The sequence below is a fragment of the Setaria viridis genome, chromosome 9 (assembly GCF_005286985.2).
Source record: "Setaria viridis chromosome 9, Setaria_viridis_v4.0, whole genome shotgun sequence".
Lineage (NCBI taxonomy): Eukaryota > Viridiplantae > Streptophyta > Magnoliopsida > Poales > Poaceae > Setaria > Setaria viridis.
The window spans coordinates 10,342,726-10,370,628 of NC_048271.2; the positions used below are offsets into that span (position 1 = coordinate 10,342,726).

General features: G+C 48.9%; 5 protein-coding genes across 5 annotated transcripts; 3 read left to right on the forward strand and 2 right to left on the reverse strand.

Moving 5' to 3' along the window:
* The first annotated feature begins 2,337 nt into the window (after positions 1 to 2,337).
* LOC117840813 (patatin-like protein 3) lies at positions 2,338 to 3,999 on the forward strand. Its single transcript, XM_034721349.2, has one exon. The coding sequence runs from the start codon at positions 2,511 to 2,513 to the stop codon at positions 3,849 to 3,851; it is 1,341 nt and encodes a 446-aa protein (XP_034577240.1). The 5' UTR covers positions 2,338 to 2,510; the 3' UTR covers positions 3,852 to 3,999.
* A 140-nt stretch (positions 4,000 to 4,139) lies between these two features.
* On the forward strand, positions 4,140 to 8,963 carry LOC117840814 (26S proteasome regulatory subunit 6B homolog). The gene is made up of 6 exons (XM_034721350.2): positions 4,140 to 4,952; positions 5,853 to 6,083; positions 6,312 to 6,470; positions 6,786 to 6,938; positions 7,459 to 7,542; positions 8,574 to 8,963. The coding sequence occupies exons 1-6, from the start codon at positions 4,458 to 4,460 to the stop codon at positions 8,706 to 8,708; spliced, it is 1,257 nt and encodes a 418-aa protein (XP_034577241.1). The 5' UTR covers positions 4,140 to 4,457; the 3' UTR covers positions 8,709 to 8,963.
* A 1,187-nt stretch (positions 8,964 to 10,150) lies between these two features.
* LOC117840812 (patatin-like protein 3) lies at positions 10,151 to 11,759 on the reverse strand. Its single transcript, XM_034721348.2, has one exon. It carries the CDS (start codon positions 11,652 to 11,654, stop codon positions 10,305 to 10,307), a length of 1,350 nt encoding a protein of 449 aa, XP_034577239.1. The 5' UTR covers positions 11,655 to 11,759; the 3' UTR covers positions 10,151 to 10,304.
* Positions 11,760 to 15,143: 3,384 nt separating this feature from the next.
* Positions 15,144 to 17,117, reverse strand: LOC117837241 (patatin-like protein 3). The gene has a single exon (XM_034716829.2). The coding sequence runs from the start codon at positions 16,988 to 16,990 to the stop codon at positions 15,641 to 15,643; it is 1,350 nt and encodes a 449-aa protein (XP_034572720.1). The 5' UTR covers positions 16,991 to 17,117; the 3' UTR covers positions 15,144 to 15,640.
* A 3,689-nt stretch (positions 17,118 to 20,806) lies between these two features.
* Positions 20,807 to 24,371, forward strand: LOC117835713 (vacuolar protein sorting-associated protein 2 homolog 2). The gene is made up of 11 exons (XM_034715050.2): positions 20,807 to 21,090; positions 21,519 to 21,563; positions 22,052 to 22,086; positions 22,546 to 22,596; positions 22,680 to 22,784; positions 22,869 to 22,940; positions 23,066 to 23,137; positions 23,611 to 23,691; positions 23,816 to 23,851; positions 23,946 to 24,010; positions 24,134 to 24,371. Exons 1-11 carry the CDS (start codon positions 21,057 to 21,059, stop codon positions 24,231 to 24,233), a joined length of 696 nt encoding a protein of 231 aa, XP_034570941.1. The 5' UTR covers positions 20,807 to 21,056; the 3' UTR covers positions 24,234 to 24,371.
* Positions 24,372 to 27,903: the final 3,532 nt, after the last annotated feature.

The following is a 27,903-nucleotide window of genomic DNA, read 5'->3' on the forward strand; positions in this document are numbered from 1 at the left end:
AATAACTACATCGTTCAACTTTGGGATAAAAAATTCCCACTACAATATAAACACTATGTTTTAATGCAACATTCATTGTGAAACAAGCAGAAATAAGTATCATTGGAACATACGTCGAGTTGTGTGATTCCGGACTTCTATTCTGACATACTACCTCTGTCTCTTTTTATTTGTCATTCTCACTTCCAAAAATTCAAACGTACTCAACTTTGACCAAATATATATAAAAAATATTAATATTTATGATACATAATTAGTATCAGATAGATCATTTAATCTATTTTCATAATAAATTTATTTAAAAATATAAATGTTGCTAATATTTTCTATAAATGTAGTTAAACTTTAAAAAAATTTGATCAGCACGGCAAGGACAGATGGAGTACGTCCGAATGCATGCCGGCCGGCGGGGATCCAAAGCATTGGATCGATTTTTCAGTTGCTCTTGATTCAACCTCGGGACAGCTGCAACCTGCAGATTTCCAGGTTCCTGCTGCAGTGCAATTTCAACACGGTTTGAGAGTCTGCCTGTCTTTTTCGATCATCTGCCTGTCTTTTTTCAACTTTTTGTCCAGTGCAATGGGGATTCCAACTCCTCTTGAACCATGGCCCGTAAATAAGGGGTGTCTGGTTCTAATTCCTATCGTATCGAATGTTTAAATATTAATTAAGAGTATTAAATATAAATTAATTATAAAACTAATTGTACAGATGGAGGCTAATTTGCGAGACAAATCTATTAAGCATAATTACTCCATGATTTGACAATGTGATGCTACAGTAAACATGTGCTAATGATGGATTAATTAGGCTTAATAGATTCGTCTCGCGAATTAGTCTCCGTCTGTGTAATTAGTTTTATAATTAACTCATATTTAGTCCTCCTAATTAGCCTCCGAACATTCGATGTGGAATGAATTTTAATCCCGACTAGGGGGTGTTTGGATAGCAGTGCTAAATTTTAGCACCTGTCACATCGGATGTTTGAACACTAATTAGGAGTATTAAACATAGTCTAATTACAAAACTAATTGCACAACCCCTAGGCTAAATCGCGAGACGAATCTATTAAGCCTAATTAATCCATCATTAGCAAATGGTTACTGTAGCACCACATTGTCAAATTATGGACTAATTAGGCTTAATAGATTCGTCTCGCGATTTAGCCTAGGGGTTGTGCAATTAGTTTTATAATTAGGCTATGTTTAATACTCCTAATTAGTGTCCAAACATCCGATGTGACATGTGCTAAAATTTAGCACATGCCTCCCAAACACCCCCTAGAGATCCAAACAATCCCTAAACCGAAGAGATCCGGGGTGAATTCAGTATCTGCAACTTACACCAAAGTCAAGACTACCCTCTTGTCGGCGGCTCGGCGCCAGTAAATTCCATATGCCATGTTTGCCCGTGCACTGGTTCACTGTGAACACATCTGCACATGGGGGGATCCTGTACCAGTTTGGTCCCAGCAGTTACGCTCGAAAGCCCTTGCATAGCAAAATCTGTACTGATCTTCGTACGCCGACCGACGTACGGAGCCCCAAGCGTACGTCCTCTCTCGCCGCAACCACAAAGCCACAGGACTGAAGATGCACACGAGCACACATGACAGGATCTAAGAGCCCGACGAGCACGGCCACATGGAGATGGAGTAGGAGCCCCAGCCGCACTTGCGGCGTACCGCTCGGTTTCCTCACGTGTCGAAACCACGCGCACAGTGCGCTCCAGATCCAGCGCCGACGGCCTTCCCGTCCCCCCTCCTCCCTCCGCGGGACAGCGCACGGCCGACAGCAAGGACGGGGGCGCCATTAACCGCGCGCGGGCCTGTACGGATGCGCGCCCAGGGGCGGGGGGAAGAAAAGAAAAGTCGTCGTGAGCTCGCCATCCCGCCGGGAGTGAGGAGACGACGCCACGCCTGGGCGGCCTGATCCCGTCGGTGACCCGGCCGGCCCCATCGGCGCGCTGGCACGCCCTCCCCGCCGGTCCTCCATGGCAGGTGGTCCCGAGGCGCTGGAGCCGGGAGCGGGACAGCGTGGCGCTTCGTGCCTGCAGCTGCGGAAGCTTCGCCGTCCGGGGCCGTGCGTCCTGCACGCGGCGACCCCCGACCCATGCCCTGATGCCCATCCGAATCCGATCCAGCGGAGCAGAGCGTCCGCCGCTTCCTGCCGCCTTCGCTTGGCGCCGTCCCACCCGCCGATCCAGGCTCCGACGGCCAGGGGCCAGGGCGCGTCCGTACGCCAGCTGTCTGGCGCAGCTACCGCGCGCAGCCCGTCACGGCAGAGCGTGCGCGCCGCGGCCACGTCGTGCGGGGCGCTAGCCTCTATAAAGGCTGCAGCTAGAGTGGACTAGGACGCGTCGATCGCAGCACTCCCAGTGTCTCTCACATCACGACTCACGAGCCATCTCCATCTCCAATTAATCCGCCAGCTCGGCCTACCACTCCACCTCCCGTCTTGCTGCGCTCTCACACCTGGCTACCTGAGGGAGAGGGAGACGATACTACGGAGATGGAAGCGTACGCGGCGATGGCGTCGCCGCCCACCAAGGCCATGGCCGTGGACAAGCTCAGCTACGAGATATTCTCCCTGCTCGAGACCAAGTTCCTCTTCGGCGCCGGGTGCCTGTCCTCCGGCCCCGGGACGCCGGCACGGGCGTTCCTCGACGGCTGCGGGCGCGTGCGGGTGCTGGCCATCGACGGCTGTGGCGCGGGCGCCGAGGACGCGCTCCTTGCCGCCGCCGCGCTCGCGCGCCTCGAGGCCGGCCTGCGCAAGCAGACCGGGGACACCGACGCGCGCGTGGCGGACTTCTTCGACGTGGCCGCGGGAGCCGGCGCGGGAGGGGTGCTGGCGGCGATGCTGTTCCTGAGGGGCCCCGACGGGCGGCCGCGGTACTCGGCCCAGCAGGCGCTCGCGTTCGTGGCCGGCAGCGTTGGAAAAAAGGACTGGGGCGGCCGGCGCGGGCGGTGGGCCAAGCTGTTCCGCGGCGGGTCCCGGGGCGGCGACCGGGCGTTCCGGCGCGTGTTCGGCGACGCGACGCTCAGGGACACCGTGGCGCCGCTGCTCGTGCCGTGCTACGACCTCGCCACGGCCGCGCCCTTCGTCTTCTCGCGCGCCGACGCCGTCGAGGGCGACGCCTTCGACTTCCGCCTCCGCGACGTCTGCTCCGCCACCTGCGCCGCGGGCGGCGAGCCAGTCGCCGTGAGGTCGGTGGATGGTACCACGGCTATCGCCGCGGCGTCCGCGGGGGTGGCGGCCATGGGCAACCCGGCCGCGGCGGCAATCACGCACGTGCTCCACAACAAGCAGGAGTTCCCCCTCGCCGCCGGCGTCGAGGACCTCCTCGTCCTCTCCATCGGCTCCGGCGCCTCCGTTCCCACCTCCGACGGGTCGAGAACGCCGATGCCGACACGGTCGCCGTCGCCGCGGGAGGTGGCGCGCGTCACCGCCGAGGGCGTCGCGGACATGGTGGACGAGTCGGTGGCCATGGCGTTCGGGCACGCGTGCGGGAGCAACTACGTGCGCATCAAGGCTAGCAAGGCGCCGACGGCACTCCAAGCCGAGACGGCGGCGGCGGCCGCCGGAGCGATGCTGGCGCAGCGGAACGTGGAGTCGGTCCTCTTCCGCGGGCGGAGGCTGTCGGAGCGGACCAACGCCGAGAAGGTGGACGCGCTGGCGGCGGAGCTGGTGAAGGAGCAGGAGCGGCGGAGGTGCAGCCCGCTCCCGAACGTGGCCATCAAGCAGGTTGCCACGCCGCGGCTGTCGTCGGCGACCACCGCGTCGTCGGGCACCGCGACGGCGAGGACCGCCTCGACGATGCCGTCGCCGGCTTCGTGGGATTCTCGCCGGTAGTTGAGTCAATTAGGCCGTGATGCGATGAGGATGAGGATCTTTGTGTACATGCATGTCACTAACAAGGGTAGAGCAGTGACGCGTGTTCTTTTGGATAATGAGCCACCGACGTGTGGGCCCATGTTTGGAAATGGACTCGTTTCGGATACGATTTTGCGTCTGTCTACGGCATGATTCTACTCTATTCGTCGTCGGTTCACGAACAATTGATGTAGGAAGTTCAACCTTAACATTTTGATGACATGATTGGTTTAGGTTTAGGGTGCAATCGAGTTGCCGAATAAGGTACAGATGAATCAAAGCAACTGGGTTGGGCTTGACGCCTCTATGGGCCGAAAGGGCCTCGAGTCAGAGATTTCGTGGCCCATCCGAGGCTTCGAGTCGGTTTAGGTCTCCTGATTGCGCTGCAACGTTCTTGCAACACAAGTTGGTGACGGACTGGAACTCCGAAATCTCCCCCCATAAAATTCTCTCCGCGTCCGTCTCTCTCTATCGATTCACCGCTTACGAAATCCGTTGCTTCCGCCGCCGGCGATCTCGCCTAGTCACCTGCGGCGTCGCGGGATACACAAAACCAAACCCTAACCCTCGCCGCCTCCGCGCGCGATGTCGGCCGCCGCCGTCGCCCCGACCCCTCCCGCCGCGGCCTTCCCGATGGCGCCCCCGCCGGCCTACCCGGCCGCCGCCACCGCCGCCGCGCCCGCCGAGGGCCACGAAGACGACCTGTACGGCCGCCTCAAGTCGCTCCAGCGCGCCCTGGAGTTCGTCGAGATCCAGGAGGACTGCGTCAAGGACGAGCTCAGGAACCTCAGGCGCGAGGAGGTGCGCATGAAGGAGGAGGTGAAGCGATGCCGGGCCACGCCGCTCGAGATCGGCCAGTTTATGGAGATGGTCGACGCGGACCACGGCATCGTTGCGCCCACCAGCGGCGGCAGCTTCTACGTGCGGGTCCTCAGCACCATCGGCCGCGAGGAGCTCAAGCCCTCGGCGTCCGTCGCGCTGGACCGCCACTCCCACGCGCTCGTCGACGTGCTGCCGCCCGAGGCCGACTCCAGCATTTCGCTGCTCGGCTCGGCGGAGAAGCCCAACGTTACCTACAATGTGAGTTCCTGCTGCTGGAATTTCTCTCATCTGCATCAAATGGTTGTTGAATTTATGGTTGCTTTGTTGTTTGTTTTGAATCCTAGACATGTCGTGCAATTATTATAATCCGTCTGCTTGGACTCTGGCTTTGTTGATGCCATTGCCATGCCATTAATCTAGAGCAGTACAATGCTTAGTAGTTTCAGTGCCAACTTTGGTCGGCTAGTTGTGGCAAGCCATAAATTTATGGCCACAGGACAACTCAAGTTTTCCTAACATGATTCGAGTATTTGACAAGCACATGAACCTAACACTAACTTAACATTGATATATTAGAATTTAGATGCTTCAGATAGATAATTGTTTACTGTCTTGCTGCATAGTGGATTCTGTGTCTAATGCTGGGATAAATCTTCGAACTCTGTTGCTGTAGAAGTAGTAATAATTAAGACTGTTAATAGTGAGTACTTTCTGAAGCAATTCTTTTCTAGTTCATAAAGTGCTGCCCCCAACATAGTATCATTTTTTCCCTTTAATGTGCACCACCAATAAATTGAAATTGTTCGCATAATCTTATGAGTTGGAAAATAATCAAAACATTGGATAAAGATATGGCCTTAATTTTTATATTATATGCTTTTAATTTGAACAAATTCTCAATGAGCTCCTACAATTGATTACAATGTGAGGTATTTACATCATGATCAGAAGTTACTAAATAATATTTGATAAAATATTTAAAATTAGACATGAATCATCTTCAAAATCAGTTAAATTTCGAATTTTAATTTTTGCTAGTTTCTTCCAAATTTTCTTGAGACTGCATGCTGGATGTTGTAAAACATGACATATTCTGGAACCTGTAGTGTTGTCGCTTATTCTAAACATCACAACTTACTGCTCTCTTACTCTGTTCAGGATATTGGAGGATGTGATATCCAGAAGCAAGAGATCAGGGAAGCTGTTGAGCTACCCTTGACACAGCATGAATTGTACAAGCAGATTGGAATTGATCCTCCAAGAGGTGTGCTTTTGTTTGGTCCTCCAGGTACAGGCAAGACCATGCTTGCCAAAGCTGTGGCCCATCACACAACTGCTTCTTTTATCAGAGTAAATGGTTCAGAATTTGTACAGAAGTACTTGGGCGAGGTAAGCTGCGGCAATTGTAATATGAATTGGTAGTTTTGGTACCCTTGAAATTTGTTGCCAAATAACTGGTAGTGATTTCTTTCCTGTTGTATGCGTGAAATATTGTACTTTCACCTTGTTTGTATTCGTATGTTTGATGGTTTTGATATTCTTATGGTTCCATTTGTTCTTTTGCTTTCAAATTTATCAGTTCTGTTCTGATGTATTGTCCTTCCAACTCTTTTTTAGGGCCCTAGGATGGTTCGAGATGTATTCCGTTTGGCTAAGGAGAATGCCCCTGCTATCATATTCATCGATGAGGTTGATGCAATAGCCACTGCACGTTTTGATGCTCAGACTGGTGCTGATCGAGAAGTTCAGCGTATTCTTATGGAGCTACTCAATCAGGTAAATGTTGTGGTTACGAAATCACTGTGATCTTAGGAATTTGAGTATGTTTATCCAATTTTATCTTAGAAAACCTAGTGATAGTGAAAAAGCAAACCTTTTTCAACCAAGAAATCTATGAAATTTGTAGCGAGTTAATTTGAAAATCTCAGTTATCTTCATTCTAATTTGTAGAGTTCTTCTATGGTCTGAGAAAAGAGGAAAAACGAAAAACTATAATATCAGAAAGTATTTGTCATCTATAAGAGCTAACTTTGAGAAATTGCTAAGACTTCGATTTTTTTTCTAATAATAATCTACCCCTGCATATTTCAGATGGATGGATTTGATCAAACAGTAAATGTGAAGGTTATAATGGCAACTAACCGGGCAGATACTCTAGATCCAGCCTTGTTGCGTCCAGGTAGACTTGACAGAAAAATTGAGTTCCCTCTTCCTGACCGACGGCAGAAGAGGCTTGTGTTCCAAGTAAGTTTTGTTGCACGAAAGCTTGTAGTATGTGAAGTGCCACAGCTTGCATTGTTAGTTTGAATGTAGTGGATTTTATAGCAAGTGTGGTATCACTTGTTCTTTCATATGGTGTCATTATCACACTTCAAATGGTTTGCTTCAGCAGAGCAAGCAGAACACAGAATCTACCAATTCTGAGGATTGCAGTTAAAAGACTTGCACAAATAGATGTTAAACTGCACACGATTTTCTTTATTTGGGATCGATGAGTCTTTAGAATCATGTCATGCCAACTTGTGCCTGCAGAGATGCACATGCTCATCTTTAGGCTGTCTTCATCTCTTACGTCGTAGAATAACTGTTAATATGTACAGGTCATATATTTGTGGTACGCTATGCATATTGGTTCCAACTAGTGTTTTCTTTGTTGCAATTTTCCTTTCATATCCGTCTGTCACCCCCAGAATTTTCAGTGTGGAATTTCTCCATTACTATTTTTTTTCCAGTCGATTGGTAATTATCTGTTTCTTCACTTCAGGTCTGTACTGCCAAGATGAACATGAGTGACGAAGTTGATTTGGAAGATTTCATTTCCAGACCAGATAAGATCAGCGCTGCAGATGTGAGGCTTCTTTCATTTGGACTTCTCAATTTATAATCATTAACTTTATTTTCACCAACACTAATGGAGCACTGATGCTTGGGTCAATAGTTGTATGTTCCCTCACACTAGTTACCCCATACCTTTAACCTGTTGCTATGAGGTTTCTTCTATCTAGGTTAATACACTTAGGAATATATATATTGCTCAACACACACTAAACACTGGGATTGAACAAAGCAAACATATAGGATACTGATGATTCCTGTTACCTTCTGATTACCTTGATAATAAAGCATGCAGTATCGCAGGGCAATGATTCATAAATGTTGGCAAAATATTTTGAATTGAATACCCTGCCATGAAATAGGATCAGACATGGTAGCAAGTTGTTTTGAACTTGAATTAGATTATTATGTTTTTCAAAAAGTTGCCCAACTGAGTCAGCAAACATGGCTTATTGAGCTAATTCTGTAAGTGATTATAATTTGTATGACAGAAAAATTGTCAGTTTATTGTCTATCCAGCAGCATTTCAATCATAAAGTTATAAGAGGTTTATTAAAAAATGGAACATACAGGTCCTGTTGTCTCAGTATTGCTGTTCATCTTCAAATTGCCACAACATTTTAGATTTGCAAGTAGAACTTCAAGTTCAGAGTGCTACTATAGTCAGTGTTTTAAATGAGTAAATTTTGGAGAACTATACTTATATGCGCAAAACTATGTTTTAAATGGATGTGTGATGAGATGCAGCAATTTACATGTTGACTTTTTTTTAATTTATAAATTGCTCATATTAATTATAGTAATCATGCGATTCTGTTTGCAATTATCTACATCTCAGTACGAGCGAGAAACTTCTGATGGCTGAATTTATTCAAATACCTTCTCAGTTTTGACTCTTGATATGCAATGCTATACCTATACGTATACTACTTTCCTTCTTGTGTCGTGCATGTAGATACGAAACGTTCTGATGGAGAGATATAGATCTGATAGACATCGCTTTTGTATTTAACGTGTTTTAACACTCGATCAATGCCTTTTCAGATCACGGCTATATGTCAAGAAGCTGGCATGCATGCTGTCCGGAAGAATCGGTATGTCATCCTCCAGAAGGACTTCGAGAAGGGCTACCGGACCAACGTGAAGAAGCCTGAGACGGAGTTCGACTTCTACAAGTGAATAAAGCATGAGTGTTAAAAATGCAGTCGTTACTGACTGCATGCGTGGCCAGCTGCACACACGACTTGCCTGCCATTTGTACTGACAAACTCAGACATGACTTATACTAGGTAGTAGTACTAAGCAACAATGACTTCAATTCAAGGCAAATCCACTGAGAGGAACAAGATTGAAGACTACATCATGTACCTATTTGTGCAATGTATATAAACATGAAAGAGGTTATAGTAATACACTAATACCTATCTAGTTCCACCTTTTTTGTGTTTATATATTTGCAAATATAATTGACCTCAGCAAGTCCGAAGCTGCAGCACCAGCTATCTGTCATCAAGTTATGGACACATGCTCAAAGGATTAGATAATCAGCTAGCCAATCATCAGGACACCAATCAAGCCGAAAGGATCATCAACGGATGGAGCACTAGTTTGACCAACAAGGCCGAGCCATGGCAGGCAGCTACGAGTGGGAAATCATGGCCGCCACCGACTATGAATCATTGGAGCTCGCTCAGCCCTGCGGCGACAAGAATGCTCCGGCGCATCCGTGTGCGGCGATCATTGGATCAGAATCGGGGAACATTTCGCCGTGCGACAGTACGCGAGCCAACTAACGCTGGAGTGGTGGTCGTACTCGTACAATACAAGTGCCCCGCCAATCTGCCATGTGGCGGCTACGAGTGCGGACGAAGTGGTGGTCGCCGACGCTAGCCGGCGGGACAAGCGTTCCCGTTGCCCAACAGATTTGACGGCTCCAGCTGCGCGGAATCTGAATGCAAGAATTTTGTGGAACCAGCAGTCTGCAGCGCACTCCATCGGTTGCAAAATATCTAACTTTTCTATTTTCTCTTATGCTTTTATGACGCTATAATGTTTGTATCCTAAGAAAATTTATAGAATCCCGTAAAAAAACCTCCGTCCACCTAAACGTCCTATGCATTTATGGATGAAGGGGGTAATAAATATATGTCATGCTACGTCATCAGAATGTAGGGACATTTGTGAATGTAATAAATAAAGTAGCCTCTCCATCTTAAATTATTAGTCGTTTTGTTTTGATTTACATAATATGTATTTAGGTGCATAGCAAAAATCTATGAATCTAGAAAATCAAAACGACTAATAATTTGCTACGGAGGGAGTAGTGTTGAAGCTTCTCAAATAGCCATTATAACAGCAAAAGATTAGCGCTTGCTTTTAATGTAGGAGCCCCGGATGTATCCAGCTCCACCATCGCTGCTTTGCTAATCTATTTATGCCGTGGATCAGATGCTTCCTGTCTCAAACGTCAAATCTGACCACCGTCGGTCTCCACCACCATGGTCCATGCTTGGGTTTTACCTAAGCCTCACTGACCATCTCTCTAAATGGTCAGTCCTCAACTCGCCTTTAACCCTCAAGTGAATTCAACATTTTGGAGAACAATAGTCGTCCTCGGTCAATTCTCGCAAACAAATTTGAAATTTCATTTCCAAACTTTCCATCCCGCACGTTAGTGCCTATTTCTTGCAAACAATAAAAGATCCTTTTGTCAGTGACATGCAATGCAATGTACACAGGATCCTCGTCACGTCACGGCCTAAATTTACCCAACGTCTACCGGCGAGAATCCCACGACGCCGGCGACGGCATCGTCGACACTGTCCTCGCCGTCGCAGTGCCCGACGACGAAGTGGTCGCCGACGACAGCCGGGGCGTGCCGACCTGCTTGATGGCCACGTTAGGGAGGGGGCTGCGCCGCCTGCGCTCCTGCTCCTTCACCAGCTCCGCCGCCAGCGCGTCCACCTTCTCGGCGTTCGTCCGCTCCGACAGCCGCCGTCCTCGGAACAGCACCGACTCCACGTTCCGCTGCGCCAGCATCGCTCCGGCGGCCGCGGCCGCATTGTCAGCGTGGAGCGGCGTCGGCGCCCTGCCGGCCTGGATGCGCACGTAGCTGCTCCCGCACGTGTGCCCGAACGCCATGGCCACTGATTCGTCCACCATGTCGGCGACGCCCGCGGCCGTGACGCGCGCCAGCTCCCGTGGCGAAGGCGAACGTGTCGGCATTGGTGTGTTCGATCCGCCGGGAACGGAAGCGGAGGCGCCGGCGCCGGCGCCGATGGAGAGCACGAGGAGGTCGTCGACGCCGGTGGCGAGAGGGAACTCCTGCTTGTTGTGGAGCACGTGCGTGATGGCTGCGGCGGCCGGGTTGCCCATTGCCGCCACTCCCGCGCACGCCGCGGATATGGCCGTGAGGCCATCGACGGACCTCATGGCGACGGGCTCGCGGCCGACGGCGAATGTGGCGGCGCAGACGTCGCGGAGGCGGAAGTCGAAGGCGTCGCTCTCGACGGCGTCGGCGCGCGAGAACACGAAGGGCGCGCCCGTGGCGAGGTCGTAGCAGGGAACGAGGAGCGGGGCCACGGTGTCCCTGAGCGTCGCGTCGCCGAATACGCGCCGGAACACCTGCTCGCCGCTCCGGGAGCGGCGGAACAGCTTCGCCCACCGCCCGCGCCTGCCGCCCCAGTCCTTTTTTCCAACACTGCCGGCCACGAACGCGAGCGCCTCCTGGGCCGAGTACCGCGGCCGCCCATCGGGGCCCCTCAGGAACAGCATCGCGGCCAGAACGCCGCCCGCGCCGGCGCCCGCGGCCACGTCGAAGAAGTCGGCCACGCGCGCGTCGGGGTCCTCGGCCTGCTCCCGCAGCTTGGCCTCGAGCCTCGCGAGCACGGCGGCGGCGAGGAACGCGTCCTCGGCGCCCGCGCCGCAGCCGTCGATGGCGAGCACACGCACGCGACCGCCGTCGAGGAACGCCCGGGCCGGCGTCCCGGGGCCGGAGGACTGGCACCCGGCGCCGGCGCCGAAGAGGAACTTGCTCTCGAGCAGGGAGAAGAGCTGGTGGCTGATGAGCTTGTCCATGTCCATGGCTGCCTTCTGTGGCGACGCCGCTGCCGGGTAGGCTTCCATTCGCTGTGACACGCTAGCAGGCAAGCCCGCACGAGGGGAGAAGTAGTAATGTAGCGAGACAGAGAGGAGTAACTGGAGCTCGTGAATGCGAGTGAGACCGCGATGGTGGACGCGTCCTAGTCCACTTCGGCTCGAGTCCTTTTATAGAGGCCGCCGGCACGCGGCTCTCTCCCTCGTAGCTTGCCCGGACAGCTAGCGTACGGACGTGCGGTGGCCGTCGGAGTTGGGAACTTGGGATCGACGGCGCGATCAGGGGCCACGACGAAGGCGAAGGTGGCAGGAAGCGTCCTCCTCTTTGCTAGATGGATCGGGATGGGTCGCCGTGCGCACGCCCACCCGACGGCGAAGCTTCCTGCCCGAGCCGCGAGGCGCGCCATTCGCTTGGGCCATTGCCCAACGCCCACCAGTCGTCGGCAGAATCAGGCAACAACCAGCGGTGCGGGGCCGGCGTATCAGCTCGCGGTGGGGCCGGGTCACCGACGCGATCGGGATGGCGGGACAGCGGCGGACCTGCGGCGATCGCGTGCGCTGGCACTGCCCAGCCCTGCCGGAGGCGGCGGCTTCCGTGCAGCGCCGCAGGTAATGGCGTACGTCCTCGGACGACGACGACGCCCACGGCTGTGTGCTGCCGCACGCGCGGAGGGCGTCCGCGTTGGATGCGGGATGCTTCACTGTGCACGTGGTTTTCACACGTGAGGACAGGAAAGCCACTCGTAGTAGGTTAGTAGCAGTACAAGCGGGAGTAGAACTCGTTTGTGCTGGCATTTTCACTTTTTCAGTCCCTCACTTCGCTTGCCAGCAAAGCCTGGTCGCTGGCGTCCGTGACCGTGAGACCGCGAGTGGCTCGGGCGGGTGTATCATCTTTGGCCGAAAATACCGTACTCCCTACGTTTCAAAATGCACTTGTTTTAGTTTTATATTAAATCAAACTATGATAACTTTAGTTAAGGCTGTCAACTCATTTTCATAACGAGCCAGCTCGTGAGATGTTCGATTAGTTCATTAGGCTCGATAAAAATGAAAATATCAGAAATATTTTTAATCAATATAGTTATATTACTATTATTTGGTTAAAATAAACTTGTTGTTCAACTCAAATCTAAGTACTAATTAAGTCTACTTCGAGTCTCCAAACATCTATATTATTATCCCAATCTATTGACTTATGTTATTTATTTTCATAAGATCATCATAAGCTTTTAAATATTGTTAGTATATTTAAATTATTATATATTAATAAATGTAATATTTGATCACTATATTAATGTTCAACATTAAGCTCGTGAACCAAACAAGCTGGCTAGAACTTCAAACGAACCAAGCCAAACTTGATTTTTAGCTCCAAGCCGAGCTAGCTCGTTAACAAACGAGCCAAAACGAGCCGAGCTGGCTTGTCAGTCACCCCTGGTGCCGGTGCGCAGCGCAGGTGGTGCATGCATGTATCCCGTCCCAGATTCCACACAGCTGGAGCTCGCGTATGGCAGCGTCTCCTGGTTTGACTGACGCGCGCGCGCACGGGTCGGTGACGTACTGGGTCTGGTCTTGGTGCCGTGCGGACGCCGGGTGGGCTCGTGCGACCACTTCTTCACTTTCTGCCGTGATCTGCGCCGTGGGGAGCTAGCGTAACTGCCGAGGACGCGTGTCCTGCCTGCGGCTGCCGGCGCCAAGCGGCACCAAGCACAGCTCCGCTAGCGGACGACGCCGCCGGCGGCCGTAACCACCACCAGGCCACTTCGATCGGCGGCACTTGTATTGTACGCGGCGCATGGCCCGCAGCATCTATGGGACCGCGCTACGTGCCTGCATCCGCGACGGGATACACCTGCATTCGTCTAGTGTACAGCTGTCGCGTCGCGGCCGCGTGCATGCATGCTCCCCAAACTCTGGTCGATATCCATCCAATCATCAATTCATACGGATTGCGGATACGTGGGAGTATATATTGTTGTCGCTTGGGCTCCAATGATTTGCAGTACTCTCGGCGCGTACGTGGCGTGGCCATGATTCCCCCCCTGTCGATGACATTCACAATAAAAAATAGCACGCATGTTTAAACTTTGCGAAAGTATATTTCCAAGTGGAAATATATAGTATATGGCTATATGAGTTACACGGTGACAAAATTGTGCCCACCGGAAATGAGGACCAACTAACATTCAATCCTGTTATTAGTTATTAGACATGTACTATGGACGCACCAACGTAGATTCGTGTATTGTGTACGAGACACGACTATCTTATGGGTGTATGAGCGTCTTACGCTCAATATCTCTCTCAACGATTTGCTCGTACGTACTACTACACTGTAGTCCTACACACATCTAAACATCAGGTGCCTCAAATATAGGATCATTTCAGGTGACGAGGAACACCAACATCAATGCCCATCCATAACCCGGTACACATTTTGGGCATTAGGATGAGAACGTCAATGTGAAGGACCACATCGGCTATCAATGATGTCAGGGATGAAGCTAGTAGGGAGACCAAAAGGGCCATATGCCCCCCTTTGGTCATATATGCACTCTCTGCGGGTGCATGCATTTGCTACATTAAATTAGGTTAAAGGTTAATATTTCTCCATATATTGTAAAAATATTATTAGTTGCGATGTTTATATAATTCCTTGCTCCATTTCCATCTGATCACTTTGGTACGATTCCTGACTCCAGTTTCACCGAATCACTTTTGCTGCTCTATCGCCACGCTAGCTAGAACATGAGGCAATACGCATCTCTTATACACACGGCACACGCTTACGAGGCGTGACTTATGACAAGCCCATGTATGCAACGCCCTGGGCTTATGTGTCCTCTCATTTACTCGTTAGCTAGCATTTTCACTGCATGACGGCCACTCCGCTCCTCCTACACCTATCTCAAGCAGTTCCCTATAGCTTTACTTTGACTCCCTAGCCAACAGCCCTGGCCATTCATTGTCTTATGTGGCTCTAGTGGCATTCCCGCCACCTTGCCATGCAACAAGCCATTACCCACAGACAATTTGTCCGTCAACCATGATCTAGTCGTTTCACCATCACCCTGAACACTAACCCCGAATCCTAGACACTAAACCCCAAGCCACCATTGATCCACATCAAAACACTCGCATAAGTTAAGAAGACCTTCATCGTTGCGATTCTCAACCCAAATTGGATGGAATGGAAAAATGCACATGTAAAGGAGACATCGTGTTTCATGAGCCTTTTTCGTGGTTCAGGTATTGCTTTGGTGGTGTACAAAACTAAAAAAAATGTTGTGTATTGTAATTTTCTTCAACAAAATATACGTTGCCACATCTTTAATTTATTCCATGCAAGTATTGATGTGGAGGCGGGGATGGATCTTAGTATGATTGCATTATCTTGATGTAATTGTCTAAGATTAATAGAGCTTCCCTTATCAAGAAAGAGATATAAGGGAGAAAAGAAATACCCGAATGTATTGCAGCTTTCCATGTTCATCATAAGGTGAGTAAACACAACAGAAGTTCATGCAGATTTTAACCTTCAAAATCCAGTTACACGGTAATGTCATATCGACCGCCATTTCTCTACAACAACCAACAACTACGGTTGGAGCAAGTTTGTGATTCCTAGAACAGCTCCACCCAGCATCACCTGTATGGCTGTATTTGCATTTCCTTGCTACTCCCTCCATCCCAAATTACTATTCGTTTTGATTTTTCTAGACATAATAATATCTAGGTGCATAGCAAAAGCTATATATCTAGAAAATTCAAAACGAATAGTAATTTAGGATGGAAGGATCGAGGGAGTACGTTTGAACACCAAGCGGAAAAACTTACGTGCTCGGTGGATAGATTATCGTAAACAAAATTTCATTCCAAACTGGCATCCCATATGTCAGGGCCTCGTTATCAGAAAACAACAAAAGAACACACCCATCACTCTCTTATAGCAATGTAAGTGCCTAATCGGTGACCTGTATGTACACTAGATCCCCATCGCGCCACGGCCCTGTTGCCTACCGGCGAGAATCCCATGACGCCGGTGACGGCATCGTCGACGCAGTCCTCGCCGTCGTGGTGCCAGAAGACGCGGTGGTCGCCGACGACAGCCGCGGCGTGCCGACCTGCTTGATGGCCACGTTCGGGAGTGGGCTGCAACTCCGCCGCTCCTGCTCCTTCACCAGCTCCGTGGCCACCGCGTCCACCTTCTCTGCGTTGGTCCGCTCCGACAGCCTCCGCCCGCAGAACAGCACGGACTCCACGTTCCGCTGCGCCAGCATCGCTCCCGCGGCAGCGGCCGCCGTCTCCGCGTGGAGCGGCGTCGGCGCCTTGCCTGCCTGGATGCGCACGTAGTTGCTCCGGCACGCGTGCCCGAACGCCATGGCCACTGATTCGTCCACCATGTCCGCGACGCCCTCGGCGGCGACGCGCGCCAGATCGCGCGGTGATGGTGAGCGTGCTGGCATTGGTGTGTTCGACCCGCAGGAGACGGTTGCCGACGCGCCGGCGCCGATGGAGAGGACGAGGATGTCCTCGACGCCTGTGGCGAGAGGGAACTCCTGCTTGTTGTGCAGCACGTGCGTGATGGCCGCGGCGGCCGGGTTGCCCATGGCCGCAACGCCCCCGGACGCCGCGGCGATGGCCGTGCTACAATCGACCGACCTCAGGGGCACAACCGCGCCGCTTGCGGCGCAGGTGGCGGCGCAGATGTCGCGGAGGCGGAAGTCGAAGGCGTCGCTCTCGACGGCGTCGGCGCGCGAGAAGACGAATGGCGCGGCCGTGGCGAGGTCGTAGCACGGCACGAGCAGCGGCGCCACGGTGTCCCTGAGCGTCGCGTCGCCGAACACCCGGCGGAACGAACGGTCCCCGCCCCGCGCGCCGCCGCGGAACAGCTTGGCCCACCGCCCGCGCCGGCCGCCCCAGTCCTTTTTTCCAACACTGCCGGCCACGAACGCGAGCGCCTCCTGCGCCGAGTACCGGGGCCGCCCGTCGGGGCCTCTCAGGAACAGCATCGCCGCGAGCACGCCTCCGGCGCCGGAGCCCGCCGCGACATCGAAGAATTCCGCCACGCGCGCGTCGGTGTCCCCGGTCTGCTTGCGCAGCCCGGCCTCGAGGCGCGCGAGCGCCGCGGCGGCAAGGAGCGCGTCCTCGCCGTCCGCGCCGCAGCCGTCGATGGACACGACCCGCACGCGCCCACCGTCGAGAAACGCTCTTCCCGGCGTCCCGGGGCCGGAGGACAGGCACCCATTGGCGGCGCCGAAGAGGAACTTAGTCTCGAGCAGGGAGAAGATCTCGTAGCTGAGCTTGTCGACGTCGACGCCCATGGCTAGTGTTGGTGGTGTGGCCATTGCCGCGTACGCTTCCATCGATCTTTTAGGAGCGAGCAACAAGGACTGAACTCAGAAGTGCTGGCCGATTAATTGAAGCTTGGGATAGCTCGTGATGCGAGACCGAGGGACTGCGCTGCTGCGATCGACGCGTCCTAGTTCGCTCTAGCTCCAGCCTTTTTATAGAGGCTATCTCCCCGCACGCTCTGCCGTGACGGGCTGCGCGCGGTAGCTGCGCCCGACAGCTAGCGTACGGACGTGACCTGGCCGTCGGAGCCTGGATCGACGGGTGGTTACGGCGCGCGAAGCGAAGGTGGCAGGAAGCGGCGAACGCTCTCTGCTCTGCTGGATCCTGGATGGGGGTCGCATCGCCCGCCGCGCTCACGCACCCGACGGTGGGGGGCACTGGGGAAGCTTCGGCGCAAGCCGCGGGGCGCTCACTGCTCAGTCGCTCACACAAGGGGCCGCGTGGCGCCCCGATGCGCCGCTGCGGCGCGGGCTCCACCAGTCGGTGTGCGAACCGGAAATCACGGGAGGGGATTGGGGCGTGTCAGCGCGCCGTGGGGCAGGGCGGATCGCCGTCGGGATCGGGATCACCGGATCAGGGTGGGTGGTGTCCCGGGATGACGAGACAGCGGCGGACCTGCGGCGATCGCGTGAGGGCCTGTGGCGGATCACGGCCGCCCCGCGCGCGTCCATCAACCCATCAGCTGCTGCATTTTCTCGCTGGCACTTGCAGGAAATGCAGATGCGTTGTCCGTCCGTGCAGCGCCGCAGTTAATGGCGTAGTACGTTGGGCCGGCCGGCCGGCCGGCCGGCGTCGGCGTGGTCGAATCCCATACGTGAGGAAGCATCGAGGCACAGGTCCCTGGTACCGCTAGCACTAATTTCCCCATTCATTCTTTGCTTCGTTTGTGTGCGTGTATTTAAATAGAACAGACGATTCGTGTTGCAAATCGCAATGCGAGTACTTGATCGAGTAGCCTGCAGCCTGTAACTGGTTTTGAGGTTGCATCAAAGAACTACTAAAGCGGGAGTCGCGCGATCGATTTGGCCGCATCTCTCCTATGCACGGTTGCTGTCGGCTCTCTCCACGGGCCTTCGTCAACACGATAAACAAATGGCGCACACGCGCAAGCACCGCATAAAATAAAAATACGGTGTGCTCCGGCATTTTATACACGCACGGTATCAAATGCATATTTGGTACCAACGGGCCATTCCCTTCAACTGCAAAGTTCCTGCAGGTCGTATATACTACTATACTACAGGACCCTATACCACCGTCGGCTTGGGGCCCTATACAGGTAGCTAGCATCATAAAGTTCATGCTAAATACTCCCTCCATTCCAAATTATAAGTTATTCTAAGAATCTTGGAGAGTCAAAGCATCTCAAGTTTGACCAAAATTATAGAGAAAATTATAAAGATTTATGACATCAAATAGGTATACTATAAAAATATAATTGATGAAGAATCTAATGATACTTAGTTGACATCATAAATGTTATTATATTATCGTATAAATTTGGTCAAACTTGAGATACTTTAACTCTCCAACAAGATTTTTGGAATGACTTATAATTTGGGATGGAGGGAGTATTTGTTTAGTGGACGCCTCAAACATATAGTGCAGCCCGGCTTCATCTAATCCGTATTAGAATCAGTTAGCAACCGTAGTGCACGTATGCATATGCCAAATGTTCGTGCCAGTTGGACCCTCAGATATATATTGCGTTGGTGGCAGAATAATGTGTGCCCGTTAGATTTTTTTTTTTAGCCAGCTAGCTAGGGAGGGCAAGTGTCACACAGAAAACTTAACTACCACAAAATTGTTAGCAATTGACCTAGGAGTAGCTATATAAATAAACACCTGATGGCTGATGCTGTTGTTGGATACTACTCCTCACAGTAGCAGGCGGCAGAGGCATCAAGGCATCTTGGTCGTCGGTTCCTGGTATGTGCCCGGCACGATCGACCTGTCCGATGTTGTCAACAGTAAGTAAGATGGCCAGGTCGTATACACACACGCAATTCGTCAACGGCCGCATCTTCGGAAGCCGTTGATCGCAATGGCTCACACCCTATTAAGTTGCACGTACGCGTTATCTAATTCAACTTACTAAAAGTCTAAATTGAACTTACACTTCAGCGCATGTCACCGATAGTGCTATGCTTTCGGCCGCGATTGGCGCCAAGAGCTAGCAAAAGTGCCGCGCAGGCGCGTGTCCTAGCCGCCGCTGCCGGCGCCGGCAAGAAGCACAGCTCAGCCAGCGGCGGTCGTCCGTGCCTCGCGGCATCCGGGGGACAGCGCGCTTGCGTGCCTCCGCGTGAGACAAAAGCTGACGGACCGTGCTACCGTCCTACACATCATACGCTCCTACCTCGATCCACCCAAACTACAAGCACCCATTCCATATTCCCAACCAAATCTGGTCCAGTGATCAGCCTGTATTGCTGCTGTCCCTGGGCGAGAACCGTTTGTTTCAACCAGCGATTCGCGCGCTCACAAGTCGGTGTTCTGCATGCTGCTGGTCAAACTATCAAGCGCCCGGTCCCATCTCTTGGCCAGGTGTCCTAAACAATGATTTCTCTTTGGAAAATTAATCAGCTCCCGCCTTTTATAAGACACGTACACGGTTTAGAAACTGAAACATCACAATCTTCAACCAAAATTCAGATAAAGAAAGATTATTAAATAATTATATCACGGCTTACACATTTGAAGTACTTTTCTTGTGGTTATTACGGTTTTGTTGCTACAAACATTGTAGTACATAAGAGAAAACTAAAGGTCTGTTTGTTGAGCTGTACCTTTTGAGCTTTTCTAAAAAATTGCTGCTGCCTTTTTACTTCTGAAAGGCTAAACACTAGATTTTAGAAGATGTGTTTAGCTTTCTGAACTCAAAAAGCTACGAAATGTTCATAAAACTGAGTTTTCCAGCTTTCTATATAAACTCAGTTTTTCTGACTTTCCAGATTTTTGGAAGCTACACGAGAAGGTTGTTATTTATTTGAGCTTCTAATTTTTCACGCTGAGAAACTGTTAGGAAGCGAAAACAGCGTAAACCTCAAAGCTAGTTTCTGTGTGCAAATGATAAACTCGGGCCATCATGTAGTTTCCTATGGTTGTGTGCGCAAGCTGGCAGCCCAGTTATTTTCCTGGGCCTTCACAGCAAATTAGTCCGCACACATCTCTGGGCCAGGCCACATTTTGGGTAGCAAGGGAACATACAACGGGATAGAACCCTTTTTTTTTTTTTGAAAGCGGGATAGAACCCTTTTTAGGACATCTGGTCACGAACTTCACGATCATTTTTTTAGCGCAGGCGTAGTCACGACTTTGTTTATGTATCATTATTACTTCACGATGAGGTGATATTAGTTCTGAAAATAGAATTAGGTAATTAAGAAAGCTCATAGGATACTGCTTTCTTCTACCCAGAAAATTAAGGAAATAAATTGACGATATGGCCAGCAAAATGATCTTCGCCCACGTATACCAAGGAGCATATAGTATAGAACTATAAAAGGCAGGAAATCAATTTGTACTTGCCCTAAAAAAGGAAATCAAATTGTACAAAAAAAGAAAATAACAAAACAAAGAGAAAACAGGGAGGAGTGGGGGCAGTTCGTGCAATCCCAAGGCGCTGCGCCCGGGTTCCCCACTCTCCCCCCTTCCAGAGACCTCACACACACTGCTCCAAGTCACTCCATGACGCAAGGGTCCCATCAGTCCGTGGACCCCACACCCCGTGTCCGCAGCGAGAGCGGGTCCATGTGCAGGTAGCGCCGCGCGTTGTTTTCTCGTTCGCAACGGCTACTAGAGTGACCTGACCTAAAAGATGTGCTGGGTCGGCGAGGCGACTGACACTACCCGTTGGGCTCGCGCGGCGCCGACTTCCCCCACCCCCCTCTCGCTCCTCTCGCCCACGAACAGCACGCGCCGCACGCCCGCACCCCCGCTCTCTCTCTCTCTCTCTCTCTCTCTCTCTCGACCAAATCTGCAGCGCGAGAGAGCAGAGCGCGCACGCTACTGAGAGGCGGGCCTGCTCCTGGCCCCCGTTCGCGAGCGGTTCGTCGTCTCCCCAGCGATCCGGCAGCCATGAACATCTTCAAGAAGAAGGTCGACCCCAAAGGTGCGCTTAATCGTCCTTGGATTCCCTCGTCGCGGGTGTTGGGGGCGGGTGGGTTTGTAGTGTGATGCTCGGCAATTTGGGGAACTCTCGCCGTCGATTTGGGGCGATCCCCTGTTTCGATCCGGCGATTTCGGCTGCAGGGGCCGTCCCTGCAGTTCGGAGGCGAGGCCTTCGATGGATTTCCGCCTTGGCGGAGCGGGAGGAAGGGAGGGCCGGAGGTGTTTTGTTTCTATCGAGTGCTTTGGTAGCTTGGTGGGTTAGGGTTTTGGGGCGGGCGTGCATTTTTTTGTGGGGGGAGGGAGAGATCAAGGGTTCGTTCTCGGGGGCGTGGTGGTCGTTCTGCCAAAATTTGTGGCGGGGAATGCGGATCACAAGCTTGGAGCGCTGAACTTACTGCTGCTGATGTGATGTTTATTTTTCGCTTGCAGAGGCTCTCAGGACCAGCAAACGTGAAATGGCGGTGGCCACGCGGGGTGAGAACAATTTGCTTCTTCTACTTTCTAACCAAGGGGTTGGAAGCTTTTTGCGAATTGCTGACACAATTGCTACTCAACCTGTGTTATATTGAATCAGACCAGTACAATTTCACGAATTTGGGACATTTGTGGATATGTCATTGCCTGTTACAGATTTTGCACAAATTAGATATAGCTGTCCTGTGATTCAGTTTCAAATAGAATGGAGCTTAGGTAGCAGTTGTTTAGTTAATATTGCTCTCCAGTGATGCTAAAAAATCCAGAAATTGTTGCCACGTTTGCTATTGGTCCTGCGTTTTATCAGATCAGACCAGCACAAGTTCAAAAATTTGGAAAATCGGTGGATATTTGATGGTTTCTCTTGTTAGAGTTAACAAATTAGATTACAGCAGCTCTTTCAGTTTCAAACTAGGTTACAGAATTCACCATAGTGTGGGCAATGTGCCAATTTTTCTGACATCGATTCTCTGTTTTACATATTTTAGGAGTTGAGAGAGAGATTGGCTCCCTGCAAATGGAGGTACACAGTACGCTGTTCTGAAACATTTAAGTATAACTACAATATGAGCAGAGGCATGAACTTGTTGTATTAAATCCACCATTTTCTGTTATTTAAAGATTTTTTTACTACTCAATGCTGTGTTCTTGGAATGAGTCTTGTCGGTATCTATGGTCTGACTGCAAAATAAATCTCTCTGGTCTAGAGGAGTGGGAATGTGTGATAAGATGTAGCTATCTTGGGCATCTGTTTGTTATTAGTTCATTTCAACTTGCCCTACTATAGGAAATTTGTTTATCAGTTTAGAGGATACTAATTGTAGGATATTTGTTTATTGTTAAGTCATTTCTATAACTTCTTTTACTAGAAGGAGCCACAGCGTGGTATGACAACTGACAGGCCCAGCAGAAGGCCATACCAAGTATCTATGTGCAAATTGTATTGTCTGGTTTGGTGATAGTCGCAATGGTAATTGTGCAGGAGAAGAAGCTGGTTGCGGAGATAAAGAAGACTGCCAAGACCGGAAATGAGGTGAGTCTGAAGTTATGGAAGATATGTAGTCCCCTATTTTCTTTGTCCAATGTTCTGACAATAGATGATCTGGATTTCTCAAGGCGGCAACCAAAATATTAGCTCGGCAACTTGTCAGGCTGAGGCAACAAATCCTCAATTTGCAAGGCACACGGGCACAGATTCGTGGAGTAGCTACTCACACACAGGCATGGATACCTTTCCTTTTTTGAATTTCTATTCTGATTGTGGACAAGACTAATTTGTGATTAACACATCCATTGTTTATTCAGGCAATGTATGCGGGCACTTCAATCTCCGCTGGAATGAAAGGTGCAAGCAAAGCGATGGCAGCAATGAATAAGGTGTGATGAAAGACAGTCATGTTAGCTGTTGTTTAGTATCAACACATCCTCTTAAGAAATTTTGCTTGTGAACAATTGTTGGACTGTCTTCTAAGTGAACTTCTGTATTTCACTGCACATTTCAGCAAATGGAACCGGTGAAACAGATAAAGGTCATGAAAGAATTCCAGAAGCAATCAACTCAGTTGGACATGACGGTAATAACATTGACACTATGCTGGATAGTTTATAGTTCAAATTTCAAAGCTGGAAGTCTTGTGTCATACAATTCATGCTCAGCCTACTTAGTTGCTATAGACATGGATAGACTAGAGCACTGCAAAAGCATTATAAAACATATCCAACTCTATTAGTATAAACATATGTTTCGGAGTATAAACATTAACGATATGTCTCATGGGTTTGCAAGATCGTGATCCCTGATGTAAAACGGTTATTTTTTCACAAGCTAGCAGCACCTCTTAGCATCCTAAAAATATTTCCTTCTTCATGTCAGTTACAATATTTGCAGCTTGCCAGTGTGTTAAACTAATATAAAATATGACAGCAAGTGGTTAATCTTTTCTCCAAGATAACTGGGATCTGAGTGCATTATCAGATGTTGCTGACATATTTAAAGAATGTTGTAGGCTTATAGCTGTCTCATATTGAAATGGCCCTTTCTATGCAGCTTGAAATGATGTCCGATGCCATTGATGAAACGCTCGACAAAGATGAGGCGGAGGAGGAAACCGAAGAGCTTACAAACCAGGTAAGTTACCGCCTAAGTTTTCAGCTAGCAGCTTTTTAGGAATTCTGCTTTGATTTCTACTAGACAATGTAAATTCCATCCATGGTAGCTCATGTATCAATATACCCCTCTGTCGGATATGCAGGTCCTTGATGAGATTGGCGTCGATGTGGCTTCTCAGGTACCATTCTTTCAACTCACAGTAGTAGTCTGTGCAGAAACTGAGTGAGTATTAGTTCTGACCTACTGTTTCCAATGCTTTCGTGAAAATGCAGCTTTCTTCGGCTCCTAAAGGTCGCATTGGAGCAACTAACAAGAAAGTTGACAACAGCCAAGCACGGTATGCAAATGATATTTTACAACTGATAACACCATGCCGTTCAAATTTTGGTCTTGCCCCCATTAATATGCCTGTTAACCTTTTCGTTCTCCCCCCTTCCTAAACTAATTCTGGTTTCTGCAGAAATGCTGCGGCTCCTGCAAGAAACGTGGCGGCACCACCAGAATCCTCCGCTGAAGTGGACGATCTGGAGAGGCGATTGGCATCTCTCCGCCGCATCTGAGTCCGAGAGCTTGTAATAGTAGTCATTCATCCTATATATGTAAAGTTGTTTAGTGATGACATGGTTGTCTGCCTATGTTGTAGGGAAATATCAAACTGCACATGATACGATTGAACCTACCTAGTCTTTTCTTTCTTCTGAGGACTGTCTGCACACTGAACCTACCTAGGTGTTCCGACCACTGGACTGCCGCCACAGTCGATTAGCTGGGTCAGGCAAAGTTTCAGTTCATCTACGCCTAGCATAGAACAGCTTCCTTTGGCGAAACCACAGAGCCCAACAGCTCTGGAGCAACCGCTATGGATGACAGAGGATTGCATAGCAAGCGGTGTATGCGTGCTCGTTGATCCCATCTCGTGCTTGGTTTTGCAAGTGTTTGGAACCAAATTCATATCCATTTTTAGCTCTCTATTTGATTCTATCCAAGTTAGCAAAAAGATTCATTTTTCTCTCTATTTGACTCTATCTAAGTTGGCAAAAAGATTCATCTCTATATTGAGTTGCTCTTTCCAACAGACTATCCATTTTCTATTCTTCAAATCCAAACAGCTAGTTTTCTCTCTAAAAATCTGCACTCTCCGTCCACTCCAACAACCTCTCCATTTTGTATTACAACGATTTCTCCATTTTGCACTCTCCATTCTGGCAATTACTGCGCGTGGGATGCACAATTTGGCAAGACAAATTGGCTTGCCAAGTTTAGCAAGTGTGAGGGGAAGTTTGGCAAGTTGAACGGGATGGAGAGCTAGATAGCAACTCTGTTGGATCACGATTTTCTTACCGACTTGCTAAATTTTAACTTCGAGAGTCAAATAGCAACTCCGTTGAGTTGAAATCAGAAACAATATACAAATAACCAAGCTTGGTGCTGCGTAACAAAAGGCTGGATTGGGGAATAAAGAACCAGAATCGCTAGTCATCTTGCTTGACCACATGTACTCATTTATCGTTTTGGCCGAACCATGACTGCATAAAACGGCACAGGTCGTTTGGTCATCAAACATCGGGGAGGATGAGCTACAGGTGAAAGACAAATGATCCCTGTCATGACGTTTTCAGGGAGGCAAAGAGTAGAACTGCAAGTGAAGGTTCACGCAAATGGGGCAGATCGGTAGGCAATTCGCTGAACATTGTTGCATAAGCAGCCAGCTGCTTGATCAAAGATCTGTTTACCCTATCTAGATTCAAACCAGAGATATCTGACTGGATGCTATTAGTAAAACAACAAAACTTAAAACGGATTACTTAAAAAGAAGTGCAGAATACCAGGACAACGGTATGTTTGATTTGTTCCCTGGTGAACTACTACATTGCAGAATAATCAGCTGAAGGAAACGGAATTCAAAACAATCTCAAACAGAGCTAAAGATTGGAACTCCAAAAAGACATATGCTACGTAGCTCACACGTGAAGAATACTCAGGAGAAAACAGAAATACTCATGATTACAATTCAGAGTAATTTATGTTAACATGGTATTATTTGATAGACCATGGCTTCATTGTTGATTTGGTACAAAAAGAAGGAATGATTCACATGTTGCAGAATACAATTCACAATCTTTTTTGTCTTTTACTACTTGAATCCTCGTTTTTGAACAGGTAGGAGAAAAATCATATAGATGTTTTAAAACCCTTAAAACAAACATAATGATATTTCTCTATGTACTAACCTTAAAAAAATAATCATCTTGTTCTTCAAAGGATAATCATTGACTTCCAAACCTTTCAGAAGATTCAGTAAGATTTTCAAAAAAAATGAATAGCATCCATCTGAGTCTGCATACTATTGAGAACTACCAAGATATTCAGATAATCACCCAAGTACAACAATCCATGGGCCATCTGTAGATACTGGAAACTACTTTTCATTATAGCTATTTGTCTGACATACATTCCATTCTCAATTCATCAACCCTATCCCTGAATTTTTTCACACTAAACTACGAGTTATTTCTACCAGTCATGTATCTGCGCTGATTCCACACACATTCAACCATTTAAAGATGCTTATGTTCCCAACAAATAAGCATCAACGAAATAGTATTCGGTAAAATAAGTATAACAATATTCAGTGAAATAACTGCCAATGTAAAGCGAGCTTACAAACCACTCCCTCCGTCCTAAATTACTATTCGTTTTGACTTTTCTAGATTCATAGCTTTTGCTATGCACCTAGATATACATGCTATGTCTAGATACGTAGCAAAAGCTATGTATCTAGAAAAGCAAAAATGAATAGTAATTTGAAACGGAGGGAGTAGCTAGACAAGCAAACTATCAAAAACATAACTTCAAAAATGCGACAATAAGAACTACCATCAATCTCAAGCAAATTTACCCAAACTGGAGTTATTTCTACCAGTCATGTGTCTGCACGGATTCCACACACATTCAACCATTTAAAGATGCTTATGCTTGCAACAAATAAGCATTAGCAAAATAGTATTCAGTAGAATAAATAGTATAACGACGTTCAGTGAAAGAACTAACCAATGTAAAGCTAGCTTACAAGATGGCCATACAAGCAAACCATCAAAAACATAACTTCAGAAATGCGACAATAAGAACTACCATCAATCTCAAACAAATTTACCCAAACTGCTGCTTGGAAGTGAAAACCCAGCTCTTGCAAACTTCTACATACCATTTATTGCACAACTACCAAAGAGGTCCAGCGAAGTGACACTTAGTGCTTATTTGTCAATGATTCTGTGTAGAACGGTGTATATGGAATATATCGTGGCTGGCATTTTGATCCAAGATGTTTGATAACCAATGCTTCCTCACGATCGACATGATATGCCATCAGTGTGTTCTCCGGACCAGCAACGTAGAGAATCAAATTGCAATCTGGATGAACCGTGATCACATGGTAGAATCTGCTACGGTGTGGATTCATCACCTTTTCATAAAGCCGTTGAATGCTCACATGATGCTTCAATATCCATTCACCCGTTGCGTAGTCCTGAAGAACCCAGATTAATAGGTCATTTTCATCATCACACTCATTTATACAACACAACTGCCCTTGGTATTGACTAGGTGTGGCTGACGAGCCAGCTTGACTCGTTAAGGCTCGGCTCGTTTCATAACGGGCTAGCTCGGCTTGGATCGTTAAGGTTAATGAGCTAAAACTCGAGTCAAACTCAGTTCGTTTGAAAATTCGAGCCGGCTCGTTTGGCTCACAAGCCAAGCATTGTTCAATATTAAAGTTAAGATCAATGATGATATTAATCAATATATGACAATTTAAGTACGCTAATAATATCTAAAAGTTTAGCTCATGATTATATTACGAGAATAAATAATAGAAGTTAATAAATTAGAATAATATAGATGTTTGGAGAATCAAAATACACTTAATTAGCATCAAATTTGACTTACAAATTGAAAGACAAGTTTATTTTAACCAAATGATACTAATACAATTGTATTGATACAAAATAAAGTTGGTATTATTATATTTATCGAACCTAATAGCTAATTGAACAACTCACGAGCAGTTCACGAGCTGGCTTGTTAAGGAAACGAGCTAAAATTGAGGCTTGGCTTAGTTTGTTTAAAGATCGAGCCAAGTTGAACCGAGCCGAACCTATAAACGAGTTAAGTCAGCTCACGAGCTTCGAGGTTTTTTTTTTTTTTGCCAGCCCTAGTATTGACCAAGAAAAC

Bases quoted from the DNA above. Each gene is read 5' to 3' on its own strand.
- LOC117840813 (XM_034721349.2), top strand. From the start codon at position 2,511: ATGGAAGCGTACGCGGCGATGGCGTCGCCGCCCACCAAGGCCATGGCC.
- LOC117840814 (XM_034721350.2), top strand. From the start codon at position 4,458: ATGTCGGCCGCCGCCGTCGCCCCGACCCCTCCCGCCGCGGCCTTCCCG. The intron at 6,084-6,311 runs GTAAGCTGCGGC...ACTCTTTTTTAG, and splicing joins TACAGAAGTACTTGGGCGAG to GGCCCTAGGATGGTTCGAGA. The intron at 6,939-7,458 runs GTAAGTTTTGTT...TCTTCACTTCAG, and splicing joins AGAAGAGGCTTGTGTTCCAA to GTCTGTACTGCCAAGATGAA.
- LOC117840812 (XM_034721348.2), bottom strand. From the start codon at position 11,654: ATGGAAGCCTACCCGGCAGCGGCGTCGCCACAGAAGGCAGCCATGGAC.
- LOC117837241 (XM_034716829.2), bottom strand. From the start codon at position 16,990: ATGGAAGCGTACGCGGCAATGGCCACACCACCAACACTAGCCATGGGC.
- LOC117835713 (XM_034715050.2), top strand. From the start codon at position 21,057: ATGAACATCTTCAAGAAGAAGGTCGACCCCAAAG. The intron at 21,564-22,051 runs GTGAGAACAATT...TACATATTTTAG, and splicing joins AATGGCGGTGGCCACGCGGG to GAGTTGAGAGAGAGATTGGC. The intron at 22,941-23,065 runs GTGTGATGAAAG...TGCACATTTCAG, and splicing joins CGATGGCAGCAATGAATAAG to CAAATGGAACCGGTGAAACA.